The sequence below is a fragment of the Agelaius phoeniceus genome, chromosome 1 (genome assembly GCF_051311805.1).
Source record: "Agelaius phoeniceus isolate bAgePho1 chromosome 1, bAgePho1.hap1, whole genome shotgun sequence".
Lineage (NCBI taxonomy): Eukaryota > Metazoa > Chordata > Aves > Passeriformes > Icteridae > Agelaius > Agelaius phoeniceus.
In genome coordinates this window covers 106120710-106142506 of record NC_135265.1, presented here as the reverse complement: position 1 = coordinate 106142506, position 21797 = coordinate 106120710, and the positions used below count along the sequence as shown (strand labels likewise).

Sequence of the window (21797 nt, the reverse complement as noted above, 5' to 3'; positions counted from 1 at the left end):
AAAGCACACAGGTTTAAACATAAACATCTGTGCATGCAAGAAGGGACGTGTGGCAACTTCTGGGGACAAGTGAGTTTAGCTGTGCACAGCTGCTGTGCTGAAACCTGGACAGTGTGTGTCTGGATTAATTGGCTTCAGACTGTGCAGTCCTAATTAAAGACAAGATCTCTCCCACTCCCAATTCAAGACTCACAGGTCAAATCTAAAATGAAATAAATGTGGGGCATTATACAACAGATTTCCACCAGAAGCAAATAACCTCTGGAAACAAATGAAGAAGGAAAAAAAAATTTTGGCTCTATGTATTATTATTTCTTGTAACCAGACTGTCTCCTATCATATGATAAAGCAGAAATATATGTAAAGAATCTTTCAGTCAGTGGTTGTCACTACATACACAGATGGTCTGAAATCATACCTTCACCCACTAAGAAAACACAAAAAGGAAGGTTTTTTCCTGCCATTGAGCACTACCAAATGTAGGGTATATTGATCATAACAAGCCTGGGAGGTAAAAGCTTCCATGTCCATTCCTGGACTAATTAAAAATTTAAAAATTGGTAGAATTCTCCATCTTCCCTGACCAAGACCTTGAAAAACAAGCTCACAGACACAGGCTATGTAATGCAAATCAACATGCATTTTCCAAATATTTAAAATGTTAGGTTTTGAAAAATATGCAGTGAAGCCCTGTTAAGCAGACCCTGATGTGCAGATATCCTTAAGGGAAAACAATTCTGCTCTGCCTCTTTGTGGCATTATGAAACAGCTGCCAGAGAAGACATAAAGTCCTGCTATGCTAGGCCTGAATGTCTGCACACAACCTTAAATACAAAATCTCCTTACAAGCCTCAGTTGGGCCGAAGCAAAGTGGATCCCTGGGTCTCACCCTCCCTCTACTACAGAAAGTTCAGCTGCTTCTATTAAGAGTCACAAGCTGAATCACAAAAACACATTCACATCTTATTTATTTAAGGCATCAATCTCTCTCTCTGGCTGAGTGGGTGGATTTTCCAGATGCAGTCCTGACCGAGCTGAAGAGTGTCTGCAGGACACAAAGCTCTCCACACACCTACTGCACAACTCTTGTCCGTGCCAGGTCTGGGCACCGAGCAAGACTCCTTCCCACTCATCCCTCTCTCCCAACCTCTCTCCACTCTCCAGAATCTCAGCCCACTCACTTAGCCCAGGCTGGAACAGGACAGATGGAAATTTTTTGGCTCTTGGCTGCTTCACCTAAGATTTACCCATAGAAGGGTAATTGAGACTGGGTAAAATTTTAATCCAAGCTTTATTTTGGCTAATATTCTGTAGTGCAGAACAGTGGAATTTGGATTGGTTTTGACTTAGCAGAGCAGCATCCTGCTTCCTTGTTAGTGTTTGCAACAGGACAAATCATCCTAAAACACTTACCCTGTTCTTCATTTGTGCTATCCCTTATACTGTTCTCTCTCACAGGCTTCTTTAGGCTTTCCCCAGCTTTTATATAAGACATATTACAGAGATCTGGAGTTGACAATATTATTTATGTAGTAACTCAAAATGATCAGGATGGTGATGCTCTTGCTCAGCATGGAAGTCCTTTCTGGCAGCACTGGCCTCTCCTTGCTATTGCTATTTTAAGGACAGGTGTCTTCAAAGAGGTAGTTGCCTCAGATCCCTAAAAGTAGATGACATAACTCCTACCCTAAATCCTATATTCAGATTTTATATGGAAGTCAATCTTCAGGCAGAAAATTTTCTCTCTGAAAATTATCAAGAAATTTGTCAAGTACAGCAACGTGATGTAGCTGCATTCAGAGTGTTACCTTGCCAGGACACTAGCCAGGCTCGGGGCTGCTGAGTGTGATGGCAGAGGACAGCAGAGATATTTAGGTCTGGGTCTAGGGCCAGGTCCCACATTCAGGTCTGGGTGGGTGAATCTGGGTAATTTTCACACCTTCCCTGCAGTGGCTCCCCCAGGAGCATGGACAACCAGGCACCAACCATGCAAAGAGCTACAGTACAGGTTGAAGAAATTCCTAAGAAATAAAAAGAATCCAGGATATCAAAGTAAGCAGCACATGCACAGGTATGTGTTTGTGTGTGTTGTTAGGTTCATCCAAAAAAATAGCCTCAAGGGAATACAGCATCCCCTTTCTCATGGAAAGACCAGTGTCCCTGTGTCACTTTCAGATAAAATCATTATGAAGAAGGTACAGAAAAGCCAAAGATCAACTGCAAACATGTGAGCACTTGAAAGCTAAAGTTCAGCTGGCTATAGTAGCAGCTGGCTACAAATGCAGATTTGTATTTGGAATAAAGCTTAAGAAGAGCTCAAGAGTAATGCTGGTGCATTCTACAATCCCACGGCCATGCTGGGAGAGTCCACTAATGTGTATTTTCCATCATTTTTCCTTCCATCTTGTGATGGCTTCATATCTGAAGTTTTCATTTCTGCCACAGTTTTCCTGTGTTACTCTTCTGCATGGAAACATAATGGTACCAAGCACTGAAAACACAGTGCACAGTTTCCTTCCAAAATAGTAATTTCACAGGTAATTTTGCTACAAAGCTGAACAGTCTAAAATGCAGCCTAGATGTTCTGGCAGCAAGCTGATGTTACCAAACATCATTATTTGTCCAGCTAGTTTACAGGGAAATAAAAACAAAATCCCCAGGTGTTGCTTACAGTGTAGCCAATGTTTTTCATTCCTCTTGTAAATACAACGTGCTGTTCAGCCCACACACCTATTTTATAGCTCTAATGAAAAAGACAGAGCAAAATTCACACATCATGGTGACCACACTGCCTTTCAATTCACCCCTGTAAAAGACAGAGATTGATCAAGCAGGTATTGCTCCAAGCATGCGAATGCAATATATGAAGAAGCATGTCAAGAATTTTAATTGTACTAAATAGGAAAAACCCGTAACTAAGAGAAAATAGATTGCCTACATAACAACACACAGCTGGAATGACTTTAGTCCCCACGGCACTGCTAAGAGGCCTCTTTATGGGCTTGGATTAGAAGTGCCTTTAGCCAGGCACAGCAGGACAGGTTGGATAGGGGCAGCCTCAAACCCACAGACCTGAACATCTTGGCTCTTTCAGCTCCTGACTAAGTTAGCACAGGGAACATAGACCTGATAACTTTTTGGATCTTGCTATTACTGCCTGACACTGATGGATTTTTCAGGGTCCACCAACTATTCTCTATCTTTATGAAAACAGGTGGTTTCAAATTTGTTGTTTGGATATCCCATCTATCACATGTGCCATTACATTGCAAAAGGCAGAAGGTACTGACAGAGGAGGGACACACAATGGTGGCACAGGAGCACCTTGACAGTTCCTGAGCACATTCCTCTGCAGTGGCAATACATGTCAGCATTCTTTATTTATTTATTGAGACTTCAATTCCCTGCCAACTGCTCCAGTACTGGGAGTATCTACTGGAAAAGAAAAGCAAGACAAAGAAACCGTACATAGGTGGTCCCTCCCCGTGCAACCCCTGATGCTGGGATTGAAGCCCCAGCACAAACCCAGGACCCCTGAGGGTGCTGGATTCTCTCAGCTGCTCAGGGCTCACCCTAGGAGAGGGCAGGCTCGATCCCCTCCCACCTTACTGGCCATGGCAATTAAAAGGGTCATTTCAAATGAAATTTCTTGGCCTGAAATGAACAGCCACACGGGCATCGCCATTCAGGGGGGATTTCATACCCCAGGACACACGCAGGCAAAATCCTCATCTGTCAAATATGGCCAGATCAGTGAACTGGAAGCAACAGTGCCTGACTTTCCTCTGCCTTTGTGAGTGTGAGTGACCCTGTGACTTTTTATTAAGCCATATGATTACACACTGCAGGCATACAAGTGAAAGAATGTCCAGAGAGGTATGTGGTTGTGGCACCTGAAATCCCTCACTGGTCGTTTACAAACCATAAAGAAAAGTCGACAAATTCCTAAAGCTTCGAATTTTTTTTTTTCATAGGGGCTTAAGGTTTGTGTGGATATAGCATACCACCAGGCTGATGCCAGACATTGTTTTGGTGCTTGTTATTAGAGATATGAACAATGGCCTGGATTTATTCAGAGACAAGGACTAAAATTATTCCATCTGTGCAGTGTTAATGAATAAATACTGTTCCTGAACTATCACAAAATTCTGAGCCAAGAATTTTGATAATGTTTGAACAGTTATTTATAGGCATAAACTACCCTCTATTTTTTCAAATCATTTTCAGAAAAAGCTTTGTATCTTAAAGTTTTCATTTTTGCTGTAATCCATTCACAACACTTTTATCAGTTGTACACTCCTAAAACTCCCTAGTTATATGTTATCAAAGGTGAAGAAAGAATATATAACTTCTTGCTGTACAAAATACTATAAAAAGTGCACAGCAAGAAAACAGTTAAATGGATCTTGTTCAGCTGTTCCCAGACCACTCATCAAGAAAAAACCCCCCTGTTTTACAAATATGTTTTTAAACATATTTTTCCTCCTCACCTTTTTTTAGTATAGCAGATTTCATTACTCCATGGCAGGATGATTCATCCATTCCTGGTCCACAAATTCCTAGACTTTATTCTTACACCTGGAATCATGCTTAGGAGCTAGATGGTTGTAACTGCATGGAAGAGGTATCCTAACCCAGTCATATCTTACATACCCTACAAAAGATACCTAAAGAAGTACCTGCCTTCCTTGCCCATGGTAATTTTTATCTCCCCTTCCCTGGCAGCTCTTGACCTAAGGGGTGCAGGGAGGGTTGGAGGATCAGTGGCTTGGTGTGCACTGGACCTCCCTGGGGACATGAGAGACTGTCCCCTACTGACAGCTCAGCAGGGAAGAGGAGAGGGGATGGAGAGGAGTATCCTGACCCACCATCTAGAGCATGGAGGTGGCCAAGATAGGTGTTTCTGTGGAGAACAGGCTCACAGTCTGTAATTCTGGCTGTGTTTGTCAAGGGCAAAGGGTAATTGTCTTGCACAAGCTGTTTAGTCTTCCACTTATCTATAGAGTACTGGTCCTATCTTCTGATTCCATGGGAAGCTTCTCTTCATCAGCAGGGCTTTCAGCTCATTTATTTGAAGCCTGTTTTCTAAACACTGCAAGTGTGCTTTGCAACAGGTCAAAGACAATCTTCTCTGCTTTCAGCAATTCCATTGTACCATTGCTCCGCACTATGCAACCAGTAATTTAACAGGAAATTTCTACTTCAAAGACTCTATTAAAGCAGAGATATTAAGTTCTTAAACATTAACATAAAATAAAAAAAAAAGCATAATGAATTCTACATATATTACCTCAGAGTGCCATGAATTAGGAAGATCAGATCTTCTACCTTGGAGTCCATTTCTTCCCTTTAATTCCCTTGCCTGTGGAGATGGCCAGAGCCCAAATCTCAGAGGAAAGAGTCAAACCCTCCCAGAAAGAGATCTCATCCTTCTGCCTACCATTTAGAAACTAGTCTTAGTTCTAATGCTTGAGATTTAGCATCCCCAAAGTGTATCATATTGGAAAGGAAGTTTTGCCCTTTCCTCATTCATTGTTTCCGAAAGTGAGTTGTGCATGAGGTGGTACAAACCAGTGACACTGATTGATGAAAGAGTTAATATTGGTGGCAATCTGGTAGAGGAAAACCAGTGGAGAGGCTTAGCTTGCCATCTGGAGCAGATAACTTTAAAACAGCCTGAGAAATGGGATTGAAGATGAAGTAACTGGAATAAGAAACACGCTTCCTCACTTTTCCAGTGCAGCAATCTGGAGGCATTGCAGCTGAGCAACTTCTGGCAGCATCCCTGCACATCTGTAGCATTCATTGAAAAGAAGTAAACAGCATCAGTGAGCTGGAAAGACTGTTTTCCTTACTGACCCCCTGCAGCAAATCTGTCCCAACCTCAAAGGAGAAAAAAATCTGATGTGTATTTTCCTAGGAGTTGTCTGCATCTGTATTCATTATTCTTTAATATGCTAGTGTGTTATGCTTAGTATGTTTGGCTTACTATGACCAGTTAATGTTCTATTGACTAAGAAATACAGTAGCTTGACAAATTCTCAGAAATTAACTTATTTGAGAAGGAAGGACAGAATGATTCAGAAAAAGGGGAAGTGGTGCAAGACAGTGCGTATTCAGTCCTCTTTTCAAAAACTTCTTCCCCAAAATGAGAATTGCTGGAGAATGCCTCCCTCCTTCCCTCCTTCTGCTGATGTCTTCCTTCCTTGAACCAAACTACGGGCTCTGGGAACAAGGCAGCTAATAATAAACTCCTCAGCTGAAGTCTAGGAAAGCAGCTTGGTCAAGGCTTTGCCTGCCAAATGCTGACCAACACATGTTCCCAGCTGCCAGCAGTGACTGACTGCTAGCCACGTTTTTTAAACCAGTTATACTTCAGCCTTCTGCCCCTCAGGGCACATTTTGCTCCAAACAAGACCTCCCAATTCCAAATGATGGAGTCAAAGGTACTTGACTCAAGGTCCACCTACCATGCCTCATGTCCATGCAGCATACAGGGACTTCTCCAATCACAATATATTAACACAACTGCTCCTGCACTATGACTCCTCAAACAAAATCCCCACTGCTGTTTTCATCCATGCCCACACCAACAGGCTGTACAGGAACAGTGCTGGCATTTCTACAGTGCCAGCCAGCAGACAGACAGCACTTCTTTCAAAATTACCTTTTATCAAGGTTTGTGTAATGGTTCTTGCCTTGAGATTCCCCCTTATTGTCTTCTTTTACCAGGAAGGACACAGGGCCAAGAGGGAACACCAAGACAGCAGGAGTAACATTTCCTACTGGTCAGGCAGGAGCTCAGTTGCATTTTGGCCCCAAGAGCAACCTCTGGTGCTTCACTTGAAATGCTGACCCAGCTGTCCACTGAGTCTGGAGTCTTTAAAAGTCGTGCAGGTCACCTTTCTGTCTGGAGGACACCAGTGCCAGATGAGGAAGCAGCCAGCGCTGCTGAAGGTATGAGGCTCCCACTCTCTCCAGAGGCTGCTCAGAGGCTGCCTGGAAATGCAGCAGAGACTGTAGAGGTGGGAACTCACTGAGTCAGGTTTCCTCAAGAGGGGAAATAAACCCCTTAAGGGACATAAAAGCATGAGCACCTACAGTCAAACACCATGTATGCTGGTGCAGGGGTGTGTGGAAACCAGGCCAGCCTAGCTCCTCCCTGAGCTGCCCCATGATGCTGGGAAAGATGAGAAGGGTATGGGAGGAAGTTTGGGCTCGAAAATAGTATGGACAAAGGTTGCTCCTTGGATTGGGACCCTACTGAATTACACAGCTCTCACCAGTGTCAATGCTATGGCTTCATCATCCCATTCCCCCTTTAGTCAAGGCTCTTCTGTACTGCAGATATTTGGGATACCTTCCTGACCACAGCAATGTTGTTTTCCTGAGGCATAAGGCACTTAGGGTTGGTTCCTAAGGGTGGTACTACCCTGACTCCTCCTCTTGTGGTGAAATCTCCTCCTACCACTTCCAGGTTGTAAGTCCTCTCCTCCCTCCATGCTGCCCCACCAAGCACAACAGCACAAGCATTTCTGGAAATGGTCTGTATTTCTAAGAGGAGAAATAACTCACCTTGGTAGCATCACAATACCCAGGAGAAGGAAAGAAATGACAGCAAGTTAGTAGGCAAAAATCCCATCCCATCACAACAGTGCACTTACTATTGGGACAGTAAGGATAATGGAGTGCCCACTCCTCCCTAAAATCTTGTTCACTGCAAGAGTGCTGACCAGGGATAGCCAGGTAGAGGATAACACCAAAGGAACCTATTTTTATAGCTGTTAATGAATATCAGTAATTTTTACTTATTTGAAGGTGACAGAAATCAACAGTTAGCATTTCTTCCTATTTCTCTTTGCCTTTTTGCTATTCCAGGGCTTAATCCAGAACAACAACAACAAATGGAAACAAACAAAAGGAAAACAACAAACAAAAAAGGAAAAAACCCTGTGTGCAGCCTTATGGAGGACTTTCCAAGCCACAGATGCTGGCTCTGTGGTTGGCTGGTCTATCCAAAATAAAGCTCAGCAGCAGGGAGCAATGGAGTAGTTCAGGGGGTAGAAAAGGTCATGCGAATGTGATCCCCACCTCCCAAACTCCACATCTCCTTACGCTGCCTCGTCCTGCTCCTTTTGGGATGGAAGGAATTTTTTACTTTTCATTTTTATTTTCAGCCTGCCTTTTTTATCCATTTGCCAACTGGGGTCATTGAAAGTGACTCTTGCTGCAGCTACTTTCCCATGACAGAAAAAATGAGGTGAACTATTCTGATGGCTTATAGGTGAAAAGGCACCAGCAGCTTTGATGATGAGCCCCTTTGGCTGTGCCGAGCTGGCACTGTGGGAGCTCAGAGGCCACCATGTAACCCTCCCCTTGCCACAGGGACAGGCATTCTCCTGCCCTGGGTGAAACTGTTGACTGCAGAGACTGTTTTCCCAACAGAGAGAGATCACAAGAGCCTTGAAAACAGGGGCCATGAAGGCTGCTAACCCCTGTGCACAGATGCGTGGTACTACCCTCCTCACAGGAGAAGGCCATTTTGGGTGAACAAACATTAAAAAAAAAGAGGAAAGAGGAAAAAGGAAAGAAAGTAAGCAACCTCATTTTAATAATTTTTGACATCAGAATGCATTCATACCATATACTTTTCCTCTGAGAGGAGTGCACAGCCTGTGTTGTGGCTCAGCTACTGGTACAACTGAGCCATGTCTACAGGAGATGCCATGAAACCACTCTGGGGAAAACCTACAAACTCTGCTGCACATCAGTCTGGGGGCTGAAGCAGTGCCCAGCTGGGCAGAGGACATGTAAGAGGCATGGCCCCTTTTTTTCACAGCCAGCACATTCATTTCTCTTCAGGTGTGGGCTTCAGTTTCCTAATGAAAGAACTATTTCGGAAGCCTTATGTTTGCCAAGAAAATAAACCAAGTCTAAACATCACACCTTCCTCTGGGAGGATATTGGATGTGGATGATGGGACTGTACCTGTATGTTTCAATGCTGCCAGCAAGAAAGTTTTTCATTGCAAGTGTTTGATTTACCCTAACCACTATGCAAAAGCAAGCTGAAAGACTGCTGTCACTTACCAAACCTCTTGTAGCCGAAGGACTGCACCTCCTCCTCCTCTGCAAAGTCGTCTGGAGAAAGAAAGACACAGCAGCAGATTATTACTACTACCACTGGAAAAAGACGAGAAGAAGTTTTTACAGGTGCATGTTCAAATAATGTAAGTTTACTTGGTTCGTTAGGCATGCTACTGCTCTTCTCCTCTGCTGCTCCTATCCCACCTCTGTCTCCAAGTGCAGAAGGCAGTTCAGAATCTTTCCTCCAATGAGAATCCCCAGCAGAACTCTGGATTACAAACTGTGCAGATTTGTCACCTGGCAGCCATCCTGAGGGCTGCTTGGCCAGCTAAGTGCAGAGCAGAGCAGATATATGTTCCTCATCACAATGACAGCCACAATTGTCACCAGTGTGCCACCTGATCAAGCTTGCCTGGGCCACAGGAGTCTGAGGGGATGGTTGTCCATCCATCCATCCATCCATCCATCCATCCATCCATCCATCCATCCATCCATCCATCCATCCATCCATCACCTCCCATGCACACTAGCTTGGCCTGAAAATGTCACATCCCATAAAACATGGGAAACAGAGCAGAGAAACTCAGAGAAGAAAAATAAAAACGGAGATGGTGAAGATTGTGAAAGGTCTAGAGGGGAATGGCTGAGGTCAATTAGTTGGTTCAGCCTGGAGAAGAGGAGACCGTGGGCACACCTCACAACAATCTACAACTTCCTCATGAGGGGAAGTGGAGGGGCAAACACTGATGATAGGACCCGAGGGAAGGGAAGCTGTGGGGAGGTTTAGGTTGGCTGTTAGGAGAATATCAGGCTCCTCAGGGAAGGGGTCACAGCACCAGCCTGCCTGAGTTCTAGAAGTGTTAGGACAATGGGTTCACACACACAGTGTGATTCTTGGGGCTGGCCTGTGCAGGGACAGGAGTTGGATTTGATGATCCTTGAGTGTCCCTTTCAACTCAGGATATTCTATCATTTGATGATTCCATCATGCCTTTTGTTCTCATCTTTACAGTAAGCAAGCAGTAATATGCTAATAATCACAAGGTTATTTTGTCAGAAGCGGAATTTCTCTCCATTTCCTTCCGTCAGCAAAGGAAAAGGCTGGCATCAGCAAAAAAGAAATACACCCATGACTCTTTATTAAAAAAAGAATATGTTTGTGTTCATGTGTTCGGCCTCCTTCCACCAAAACAACCTCTCATTCTGCTGAGCCAGGAAAGGCAAAAGCTCTGCCTTGTCACCAGCCCCAGCCTCTGCATCAACTGCTGGGAGGGCAGCACAGCCCAGGCTGTTCTTCTCTCACCTCTGTATTTCCCAGAGGGAACATTTAATGACTGGTGGAGGAAAAGCAAGCTCAAAGCAGATAAACACGTGTGATGGTGTGAGAAGTCTGTGTTTAGTTAGATCTTTTTTGCCCACAGACTTGCTGCACATGATTGGGCTGCTTTGCATCATGAAATTGGGCTAACTGGTGCCACAGCTAACTTGGGACAGCACAGAGCCTTGGGGGGATGAATTCAAAGGCAAAGATACAGTCTGCATCCAGGCTCAACAAAGCCTAAACAATTTGTGTGCATGTCTCCAGCAGGAAATCTGACTTGTTATTCCTTCTGACCTGTGAGGTGCCACAGACATTAGTCTCAGAAGGACACTTTGCCTGAAGCAGCAGCAGAGTTCATGAAATGCATCATTTTGCAGAACATCACCCTTTACTCAGACAGAACAATTGATTAAACAGCTAAAAACATATTCTTCACCAGGTAAGACATTTTGCTTATTGCCAGCAGTGCTCCTGTCCATATCTTTAGCTAGACCCCCAACTCAGATATGCATTTAAGAAGTGGAAGAGTCAGTGGATGCTCCTTAGGCAAAACAAACACATCCTGGTTTGGAAGACAGAAAGAAACCTTTAAAAAAACCAAGCCAAACAAACCCTCACAATTGTCCCAAATGTTATCTGAAGACAAGGCCCCCCAGCTAAACACGACAAGTACTAATAAACCATAAACAGTCAGCAACCAACTTCTCATCCCAGTGAGCTACACAGGAAAGATCTTCCCCTCTTGCACAAAAGATAAAATGCTGCACAAAATAAGATAACAGCTCCAGAGACCTTAGCTTCCTGCTCTCTCCTGCTATCAGGCTGCAACACAATTGCCTCCTTTGTTTTTCAGGAGTGTAACCTGGCTTATCTGACCCGCAGCTGATCTATACAGCCAGGCCACCTTTAAATCCTGCAGCTTCATCCCACACCACATCTCCAAGTCCTTCCTCCCAGGCTGACAGCCCCTTCCCTAGTTTTCTTGTTTTTCATGCTTAGACCAACAACATTGGCTTTTGCAACATTTTTGTTTCTTTGGCCATTTTGGTATATGCAACATGTTTACATATGTACATATGATACATTTCTATACACACATATACTTTTAAATATCTATATATATATGCTTTTCAGTATTTGCAATGCTGCATGTTATTCTTTCTAGGGATGGGCTTTTTCCTTAGGCTTTGGATACATTATAATTAATCATTCATCTCCTAATTTTGAAGAGCACTTGTGATATTTGAAACAAAGAAGTGGAGATGGGCAAGGGCAGTTATGTCAAGTGGTGACTTGTTTTCCGGATCAGTAAAATCTCAAACATCATCTCTGTGAGCTGATCTTGCAAGGGGCAATCAATGTAATTTTAGGAGAAATCTTTAAAAATTATTTAACAGACAAAGCTCAATGTTCTTTCAGTCACAACTGCAACTTTGCTGAAATCATGTGCAAATATAGTATTATCTTTAAAATATTAACTGTAATGTAACAAATTTAAGGAAAAAAAAAGATGGAGGAAATTGATAAAGCAAGCTTAGACTAAACATTCAGAAATTTCAGCACTTTGGAAAAAGAGACTAAGATGGGTTGAAAGTCCTACCTCAGAAGAAGTCTATGTTTGAAATATTAAAAATGCAGTTGACAAAAAAGCCTATAAATTCAAGTCCCAAGGCAAAGCCCTACACCCAGCCTGCTCCTCCCATGTCTGTTGGGCAGTATTGTCCTCACTGGAGGCAGCAGAAACTTGATCCTCAGCTCCCTGTTTCAGTGCTGAAAATATTAAAATTTTGTCACAAGTTCTACAAAAATCTCAAAGTTTCCTGATATCTTCAAATCAGCAAAATACAGGAGAACCTAAGTTTTCATTTAAAAGGTAACAGCTTTTCTAGTGAAAACTATGAAAATGTGATCTGTTATGAATTACAGAGGTTAAGAAAATATACACCAAGTAAGAAGTCAAATACTATGAACGCCTCCAGTATATTTTGATGACTTAAGGTTTTAAAGGTAATATCAGAAATTGTTGTGGCAGAAATTCATGAGCTTTGAGCACCAGTGACTGATCTTAGAAATGGAAATTCTGCATTTTCACATCAGCGGTGCCCACACTTAAGTGAGGCTGCAACTGGTGTAGGAGGAGTTTGCTGGACATTGTGGAAGCCTTAAGTTAGAAATATTTTACTTTAGTTTAAATCCAGTCCTCAGTTACAAAGAGGACTGGAATGAACACAGTATTTCTGTTACATACACATGCATTAATATGCAGGCAAGGCTTATATTCATAGGCGAAAAATATGAAGGGCAGACTCCTCCTTGAAGCAGACAATCAAGTAGAATTTGTTGTTATGTCCTGGTCACAAGAATTAACTCTTTAGTAGGGGGAAGACCAGCCCTAACTCAGTTATAAGACACCCAACTGAGCTCTCAGCTGTGAACCAAAAATCCAGAATAAGAAAGATGAAGAAACATGAAAAGCTGGTCTCTTATTCCACTGACTTGTACAGAACTCTGGCAGCAGGAAGGTCCATAAAAAAGGTGAACTTTGGGCAGAACAGAAACATATGTGAACAACCAATTGTATTTAACCATGCAAGGGAAGGGCCATCAGAGATCTCCTGTTTTATTGGGTTTACAAGAGACTCCTTAGATGCTAGAACAGATTGTCATGGGGAGATTACAGCAGACTGCTACAAATCACTGTCTCACTGAGGCTGAACAGCAATACATCAAATATTCTAGGAAGTCAGTGCAAAGTAAGAGTTCTGGTCCAAAAAAGTAAAAAAAAAAAACCCTTTGAGAGATTTTGGCAATATCCATGCCCAATTGAGTACCAATGCCAAATTCCACTTGCCCTCCAGTTATAAGCTATTACTGCAACACCTCTAGTAATTTCAGTTGTAGAGTTAAATAAGTTACAGTACAACGCTTCAAGGGAGTGGGAGTTATGAAAAGGCAGTTCAGCTGGGGATTAGCACAGCGAACAGAGGGAATTCATTTAATCTAAAACAAATTAGACTCTCATTTGATTAATTTGCTAGTGGCAAAGCAAATCTGTGGAGTAGAACTGTTTAATTTCTTGTTCTTAAACTTTAAATAAATTAATCATGGATCACTTATGAGTCACTCTGAGGTCAAGAAAGAGCTGGCCTGGAGCCAAAATGGATGCTAAATCTGCCCCTGAGACAATACAGGGCATAAAACCACAGCACCAGATCTGAGGAGCCTTTGGTGCAAGGTGATTTTAGGGAAGTTGTTTCCATTTTAGCCCCTTCCTTTCATGGGTGTCATTGTTGGCATATGGAAGGTGTTAAAGAAACCTGCTAATGTACATGTCCAGCTGTCTCCTTTTAACAGTACACCTTGCTCAGCCATTTAAACCTAATTAACTAACGAGGCAAACAAGACCTCAGAACCATTAGAGATGCTGGGTCATATGGTGGCTGCAGACATGTGGTATCCAATAATTTCAAGAGCACTTGTGTGCTGCAAACATGGATACAAAATCCTTCTTTAAAGGCCTCGTCTGAAGTCTTAAATAAAGAAAACAAACCAATATTCTACATTGCATTTCAAAATCTGGGAAAATCTATTCCAGGAGAGAATGAGGCATCTGGGCTGAAAATTGTCATGCCAAGTTTCACCCCAGATTTTAGAAGTTCCTTTATAACCCCCTGAAAACTCAAATTACAGTACATTAGAACTTACCCCTAAGTACCAGGCTGGGAAGTCAGACTGTAAGATTAATTTGTAGTAAAAATGACATCCAGTGCATGAGTTTCCTCTAAAATAAATCTCTCTTTCAAAGGGCTTTAATGGTTAGAGCCCTGCCTTTCCTGCTGACTTAATGGGAACTATAGAGCTACATCTCAGTGCAACTCTGTAAAGCTCATTCTAATATTATCAAGGAGAGATTTTCACTTGTACCTTTTGGAAAGAAGCTGTGCCCATTAGTTGAAAATCACAGTATTCCACTCTTTAACCCATCAGCATGGATGAAGAACTCTACTCAGAACTGTGTAACAAGTGCCTCTCCTTCATGAGAGACTGCTTGCAGTGTCAAAAAGCTGCTTCTGCCTGCTCTCTCCCTCTCAGCACTTTCACTGAAAGGCAAAACTCGTCCACTTGTGAGGTTTCTGTAATATTAACAACTGTTCAGGCAGACAAGAACAGCGAGACCAATATCTTTCTCATATCACATTTCAAAAGCTTTTTGAGCTGCCACCAGATTTATATGCATTTCTGCTCACTATTAACTGGGTCTACATTCAAACTGCTGACCTAGAGGTGAAATGGAGCCAGCAGAAGCACAGCAAGCAGCTGTGGCCTTCAGATGTTGATGACTTCATCAGTCTAATTGGTTTCCACTGGTTTTCATAGCTTTTATTTTGGACAGTCTCCTGCTTGTGCTAATGGGCTGCTCATTCCCAGCTCTCTTCACAGATGCTTTATTTCACTTGTCCTCTTGTTCTGCCTTTCTCCACTACTTTTCCCTTATAGGCCCTTTTCATAGTCAAGTCTCTCTCTCAGCCTCTATTTTGATAAGCTCTCCCTCACAAAATCCTACCCCACACTTGAAGCACTTCCTGACTGAGAGGATCCCAAGCTGACACGTCACACTAACAGTCACTGCTGTTGGCTGAGTTTTGCCATATTATCCAACCCTTCCTTTGTCTGGCTTGTCAGGCAGCAGACTCTCTTGGACAGGGATGGCATGGATTCTGCACTTGCAGAGTACCTGGTCTTTAGGGCAGCCATGGCAGAAGTTCAGCTGAGGCTGTCCTGGAAGAGAGACCACCTCCCTGCATCCCAAAACATCCTTTGGGATGTTGTTTGAGCTTGGATTCTGGCAGTAAAACTGAGGCTTTTCCTCAGCTCTGTCCAACTGAGACTGCTGATCTGGGAATTTTTCTGCTTATCTTAGTGACTGAAAGAATCAATGTCCTAGATCAGAGATCCTCCCTTGGTACTATCCTATGACTTGGATAGTGTCTCCCATCACTTAACACATGCATAAAACAAACAAAACCAGTAATCGTGACAAATGGGTGCACTTTAATGTCTTGGCCTTCATCTATTCCCCTACTGCTGTGCCCAAAAAAAGTGAGCACTTACATTAGGAACACACACAAAAAGACAGAAGATTGTGAAATTTAGAGGTATAAAAACAATCACTCTGGTTCTGCTTTTTAGCCACAAGATGAAGACAGTAAATAGGGAGTTTTGAACAAGACTTGTTAGCCCATAAGTGGCACAGAATGTCATTACCTTACCGGGGTCAGGAGCAGCTGCATGGTGTGGAGGATCAACCTTAGAAGTTAAAAGTTTAAATCATATCGTATTTCAGAATAATGATTTAAGAGCAAACAGATATGTTCTCATTAGTGCACTGAAAAATCGTGCCTCCCTGTCTGTATGTCAGAGGAGGCAATTAACAGCTGTATTAAAATGGCATACACATTCCTAACAACACGTCTCTATTACCTCCCATAACTCATTCACTGTGTTCCCCAGTGATGTCCCAGTCTGCACCTCAAATTTATGCACCAAAAGGGATTGCAGTTTTAGGAGGAAGCGGTGAAACTCCAAAGACAATTCATCTTAGGTTGCTCCCTCGCTCGCACAGACCACACTCACATTATGAGGAGGATCAGGTTCACTTTCCATGCCTTGTAAAAAGTGTCTTTATTTTGCTTTCCAAGGGGGAGGGCTGGAAGGAGAGATTCTCTGTTCTGACATACAGAACCTCAGGATAAGGAAGGTTTTGTGAAGCTGAAGATAACTGGGTATGCATCTTTTGCAGTACTGAGCTGCTTTCATCCTTGACATTTGTCCCAGCTCTCTTTATTTTACTCTGTTTTATCTCTGCAAGGCCTGATCAGCTCTATCTCTCTGCAAGATTACCTTTCCCCCCTTATCCTGGCAGGCAGAAGTGTCTGTACCTCTGGGCACAACAGTCTTTCAGTGTGGATCTAAGTAAACTGTTTAGTGGTTGTGAAAAAAAAAGTGCTCTGTTCAGCCCTCAGCTGTAGCAAAATCAGACTAAAATGAATCTACATTATCCAAAGAAGAAGAAAAATGATATTTTAAACAAGTCCCTTCTTCATAGGGAGGTTTGTCTGTGCTATTCTTAGTTGCTATTCTTAGTCCTGTGTGGCTGGGAAAAGTAGAATTGAAGCGATAACAGTCATTACAAGTTCTTACTGAAAATGCTCCTGTCATAAATCGCTTATGTGCTAATTCTGCTCAATATCCTTTGCAGTTGTTTAGTAATATTTCTATCTGTACAAGAACAAATTTCTCTTATAATTTCATAGCTCTGTTTTCCTCTGTATTAGTAAGAACATGATTTGACACACACTTGCATCTTTCTCATCCATATGTTTAAAATCCTCTGTGCTACCAATCAATTCAGGACACACACTGACTGTATAGTAGCATTGCTCAGGATTTGTTCTGTGTTTTATCACACATTTATTATAACTGCTCGTGCCTTTGAACTTCTGCTGTAGGGTCCTGTGACATGTCCAACACACACCACTCAGACCTCCTGCATATGTTTCATGTTTATGTCACTATATTCATATAAGCTCTGTTATAAATGGACTAAGGAAAGGTTACTGGATCACTCCACTTCTAATCCTTGGTTTTCAGATGCTTTCTGGCTTCTGCAAAATGCTCTGGACCAGATTTTTTAAAAAATTCTTGGTTTGAAGTTTCTATCCAGGAAAGACCTATTTGCAGATGACTGTTCATTTGATTTTGTGCACACAAAGGAGAGAGGGAGAGAGAGAGAGAGAGAGAGAGAGTTTTCTGCAGTGTCACAAAATTATAACTTTTATTCCTTTATTCTTTAAAATTAGCAGTGGCATCAAAACTGAGAGAAAGACAAAACCTGTCAATAAGGTAACCATCACATAAATAGATTATTTAAAATTTTTCAAGGTAGTCAGGAAAGAAGTGAACTTGCATACACAATCAGCTTTTGCTACTGTAAACATTATTTGCAAATTACATCCCGGCTCTAAGTCCCACAGAAGGGACAATTTTAGCAATACAGGCTGATATGGTAATTAATTGTCTGCTGAAGTGTTCACTGTATAAGGCAAACTTGGGGCCAGCTGAAGTGGCATGCCCCATGAGATGGGAGCTGGGTGTGCTCTCCTCTCCTGTGCACGGAGCGCACTGAGCGCCTCGGAGGCAGAGGGGCCGAGGATGAGCCGGGCAGGCGTTCAGGCCAGGCTGGTCCCCAGGCACCAAGGGCTTCATTGCTCCAGTGCAACACAACCAGGGCCACACCTGCTTCTCCCCCATGCATCCTCTTCTCCCCCATGCGTCCTTTTGTGTAGAATGAGAGCAACAGCACGAGACAGAATATTTGGTCCACAGGATCCCAGATGATTTGTCCTCCAGCACCATTATACAAGCGGTACACAGCAAGGTGCTTGTGATGGCAGAGAGGGAGAAGGAATGAAAAGAAGCAGCTAAGCTACTTTAAGCATCATTAATTAAGAGCTACTCTGTCATCCTGGAGCAACAGTCCCAAAATGACCACTTTGGCTTTGTCATTGCCTGCTTTTGGGCATTAGTATTAGGTGGTTATCCAAACAGTATCCATATTTCAGAGGAAAATACTTATCACCAGCACTGCCATGACAGTTGTGATTACAGGTAGAGTTTAAAGTAGCAATTACAAAATATATTGCAGCTATATGGGAAGAAGCTCTCAGTTGTAACAATGCTTGTCCCTGTCTTAAATTAGGGCCAATGGTTTTGAACATGTGGTGGTGTTTGACTGTGAGGAAGCTGTTTTCATTTGTTTCCCAGGCAACGAGTGCTCTTTCATACCCCAATAAATAACTATAACTTAGAAGTATCATTTGATAAAGATATATCTGACCCTAGAGCAGACAAATCCCTATATAAATCATATGAATTATTGCTAAAAAATATGACAAAGTTTGTGAGCTCAGTGTTGTTTTCTGGAAATAAAACTGCCAGCATATTGAACATAAACTTCAATTTGTTTTACTGATTTAAAACATAACACATTACAAATACTAGCAATGGAAATATAATTTATTCCTTACAGATATTTAGTGATGTAATTATTTAGATATTCCTCCATTCTCTAGAGAGGGTAGATACAGAGACAGCTGCAATCAACAGATCTTTTTGTTTTTATTGAGAACAAAAACAAATACAAAACTATACAAAGTTCTACAGTCCTACAATTATCACTACCATCAAGTTTATAGAGAAAACATGAAAATCCAACTCCATACCCAGAAAAGGAAATCACCGAGTCAAAATTTGGTTTGACTCTCTGACTTCTCTTACACTGGCAGAAGCACTTGATGTGATGATTTGTTTGACTCTTTTCTTTTGCTATTAGCACAGTCATTCAAATGTTCTTCTTTGTATGTTTTGTGACTGATTTCTGTAACTCTCTGGGGGAAAGAAATAAGTTGGCTGTGATCACTCTTAGGGAAGCCAAATGGTAAGGACTAGCACTCCCTCTTGATGGAGTGTGGGACAGCAGGGAGTGCTCCCAGGAGCAGGAATTACATCCTCCCTTTGAACGCCACTGCTCTGCTTTGCAAAGAGTGGTGGAAGCAGAATGGAAGGAGACACAAGTTGCATTATATGTTATTCCTATCCTTGTTCCTTTGCATTCCACCTCTCCCCAAAACCCCAAAGAATGCAGTGTAAGGCTTTCAGTGGTAACAGGTTTGTTCTATCTACTATCAGATCCCCATTATTTTGGTTTGTTCCTGCCCTTACACTTATGCTGATAATGACAAGCTGATGACAAAATTTTTGGCATGAGCAGCCTATAAAAAAAGAACATTGTAAATACATTATTTGTCATATGTTGCATGGCCCTGGAGAGGCACCATGCCACAGTGTCAGAAGTCACTTAAATAGTGTGTGTGTGGGCTTGCAAAATAAATGCCCCCCAAAAGTTTTTCCTCCCTTCAGGCAGCTACTCTGGCAAGTGAATAAATAATCACATCATTTGGTGTCCTAGACTCTGGAAACTCAGTGTAACTATCATGATGTTTACTGGCCTCCTGGCATCTGGAATAAAACTCTGCAGTCCAAGAACAGGCACAGTGGTGCCCAAAAGCAATTTTCATATATGTATGTCTTTTCCTTAAGCTTATTTTTGACTCTGAAGAAAAACTGAATTAAACTCTCACAACGTCCCAACTAACTCCTAAACTTTCCATAATGTCCTTTGATGTTTTCATTGTAAGTATTCCCCAGTGTGTAAAGCCTCTGCCTTTTGCAGTAAGGCTATCAATTTTCATAAACAGAAGGCTTTCTTGCACCTCCCATACATCTTTACTAGGTTACAGAGTAGCAATTTGGCAATCTGCTTCTTTATTTCATTTTAAAGATTGTGATGCCTCTCAGTCACAGCTATGCAGGACAGGGACATTTCAGTCATTTAAAACAAAAAGAGGAGGAAGGGAGGAAAAGAGAGAAAAAGGAAAAGAAACAAAGTTTCAGTTTGAACAGATGCAAAGTAAAGACCAAAAATTTTCCAGGCGGTGGATGCAGAGGAGAAATACGCCAAATACATTTCACAAGCCAGTTAAGCTTCTACTGGCACCTAATCACTGCCAGATGTTTAGAAGCAACACCAAGAACATCGCAAAACGCTGGCAAAAAATAAACAAATCAACCAGGGAGAAACACAACTCTTCTTCTCGGGGCACCGGCGAGGGGGAAGGCAAAAGTTGGGTGCCGAGAGAAACTGTGCCGGGGGGAGAGCACGCATGCCGCTCGCTCACACACTCGCGCAGGGACAGCCCGCTCACGGACCGGCACTGACGGACACGCTCCGAGCCGCGGCGGCGGCGCAGACCCCGCACCCGGGGTCGCGGTCAGACCCCGCTCTGCCTCTCCCGGCACCGGCAGCCCGTGCCCTGCCCGCCACCTGCCCGCACCGTGTCCCGCGGGCACGGTCCCCAAGACCGCCGTGCCCGCAGTGTCCCCTTGCTGAGACCGTCCGCGCTCCCGCCCCGTTCCCGCACGGCATTCCCGCACGGCATTCCCGCACGGCATTCCCGCACGGCATTCCCGCACGCCGCCGGTCCATCCGCGCTGCCCGGTGCCCGGTGCACGTGTGCGGGCTCCCCGCTCCGTCCCTACCTTTCATCTTGGCGCCGGGGCGGCTCGCATAGGACGGTCGGGGCGCGGCGGGGCTGCCGCCGGGAGCGGCGGGCGGCGGGGCGCTCCCTGCCTACTGCCGGGCCATGACCGCCGCGGGCCCCGCTGCGCAGCCCCGGCCGCTCGCCTCGCTGCTCAGCAGCCGCCGGCACCCAGCCCTCGCCGCCAGCCCCGCGGAGCCCGGCCCGGCCCCGCCTCCCTCCCTCCGCCCCGGGGAAGGGGCCGCGGCCGGGGCCGGGCGGCGGGGGCGGGCTCGGGGTCCCGCCGGAGGATGGGGCTGCGGGTGTCGCGCCCCGGGGGTGTCACGCCCCGTCCGCCGCGTCCTGCGGGACCGCGGGGCTCCCGGGGTGCGGGGCCGTGGGCAGCCCGGGGTGCCCGTGGGGAGCAGCCCCGGACGGGAGTTACAGGGCGCCCGTCAGGGACCGCGGGAGCTCAGCAGGGATGTGGTGCTCCCGGCAGGAGAACGGTCCCGGCTCTGCACTCCCCACGGCCGTGCAGGCACCCGGGGGATTCCTCGCCAGTGTGATGTCTCCGGGCTCCCCACAGCAGCGCGCCTCACTCGCGGCACGCCGATGGAGGGACCCTGGAGCGGGGGTGCATAGCTGACTGCTGCAGGATGTGCCAAAGTCACCCTGGTGCTGAATGAAGGGCCGCGAATTGTCCTGTTGGATTCAATGGGACTGCGTGCACTACAGGAACTGGAGAGTGTGTGTAAATATTTGTGGGATTAGGGATATAACGGCCAGTCATCTTTTATTTTTCTAGTTCTGGATGTTGCCAGGAATAAGGGATTGTTTCCAGGCTCCTGTTTTCATGAAAGGCATGGTTTGTTTTTCTGCAAAGCTACCAGTTTTTAGGCAATTGAAGGCGGTGATAAATGTTTATGGTCCAGCTTTGAGTGTTAACATCAGTGCTGATGAGGCAGGGCAGGTGCAGTGTGCCCCAGTTCGGTCTGGGGAGGAATGAAGTAGTGGAGGCAGGGAGTAGTGGAGGCACCAGAGACCCTCCTGATTCAGTGAGAAGATGCACACGATTTTACCTTTGCAATTAGAGGTACCACAGCCTGTTGAATGTAGGGATGCCCAAAGAAATGATTATACTGCTTGGTCTTTCCAGAGGGTCTATACCTCCATTAAGGACCGGAGTGTACCAGCAAGGTCATGGCTCAGGGTCACAGCATTAATTTAACACCAGGTCAAAAAACATTGGAAACC

At 44.1% G+C, this 21797-nt stretch overlaps 1 protein-coding gene across 1 annotated transcript in view; it reads right to left on the bottom strand.

The window, feature by feature from the left end:
- Positions 1–20803, bottom strand: part of COLEC12 (collectin subfamily member 12) — a 98196-nt gene extending 77393 nt beyond the window's left edge. Inside the window, exons 1-2 of the mRNA XM_054641709.2 lie at positions 20566–20803; positions 9090–9140 (exon numbers count right to left, since the gene is read on the bottom strand). Coding sequence (XP_054497684.2) covers positions 9090–9140; positions 20566–20572 — 58 coding nt within the window. The 5' untranslated portion in view covers positions 20573–20803. The remainder of the gene's footprint in view (positions 1–9089; positions 9141–20565) is intronic.
- Positions 20804–21797: the final 994 nt, after the last annotated feature.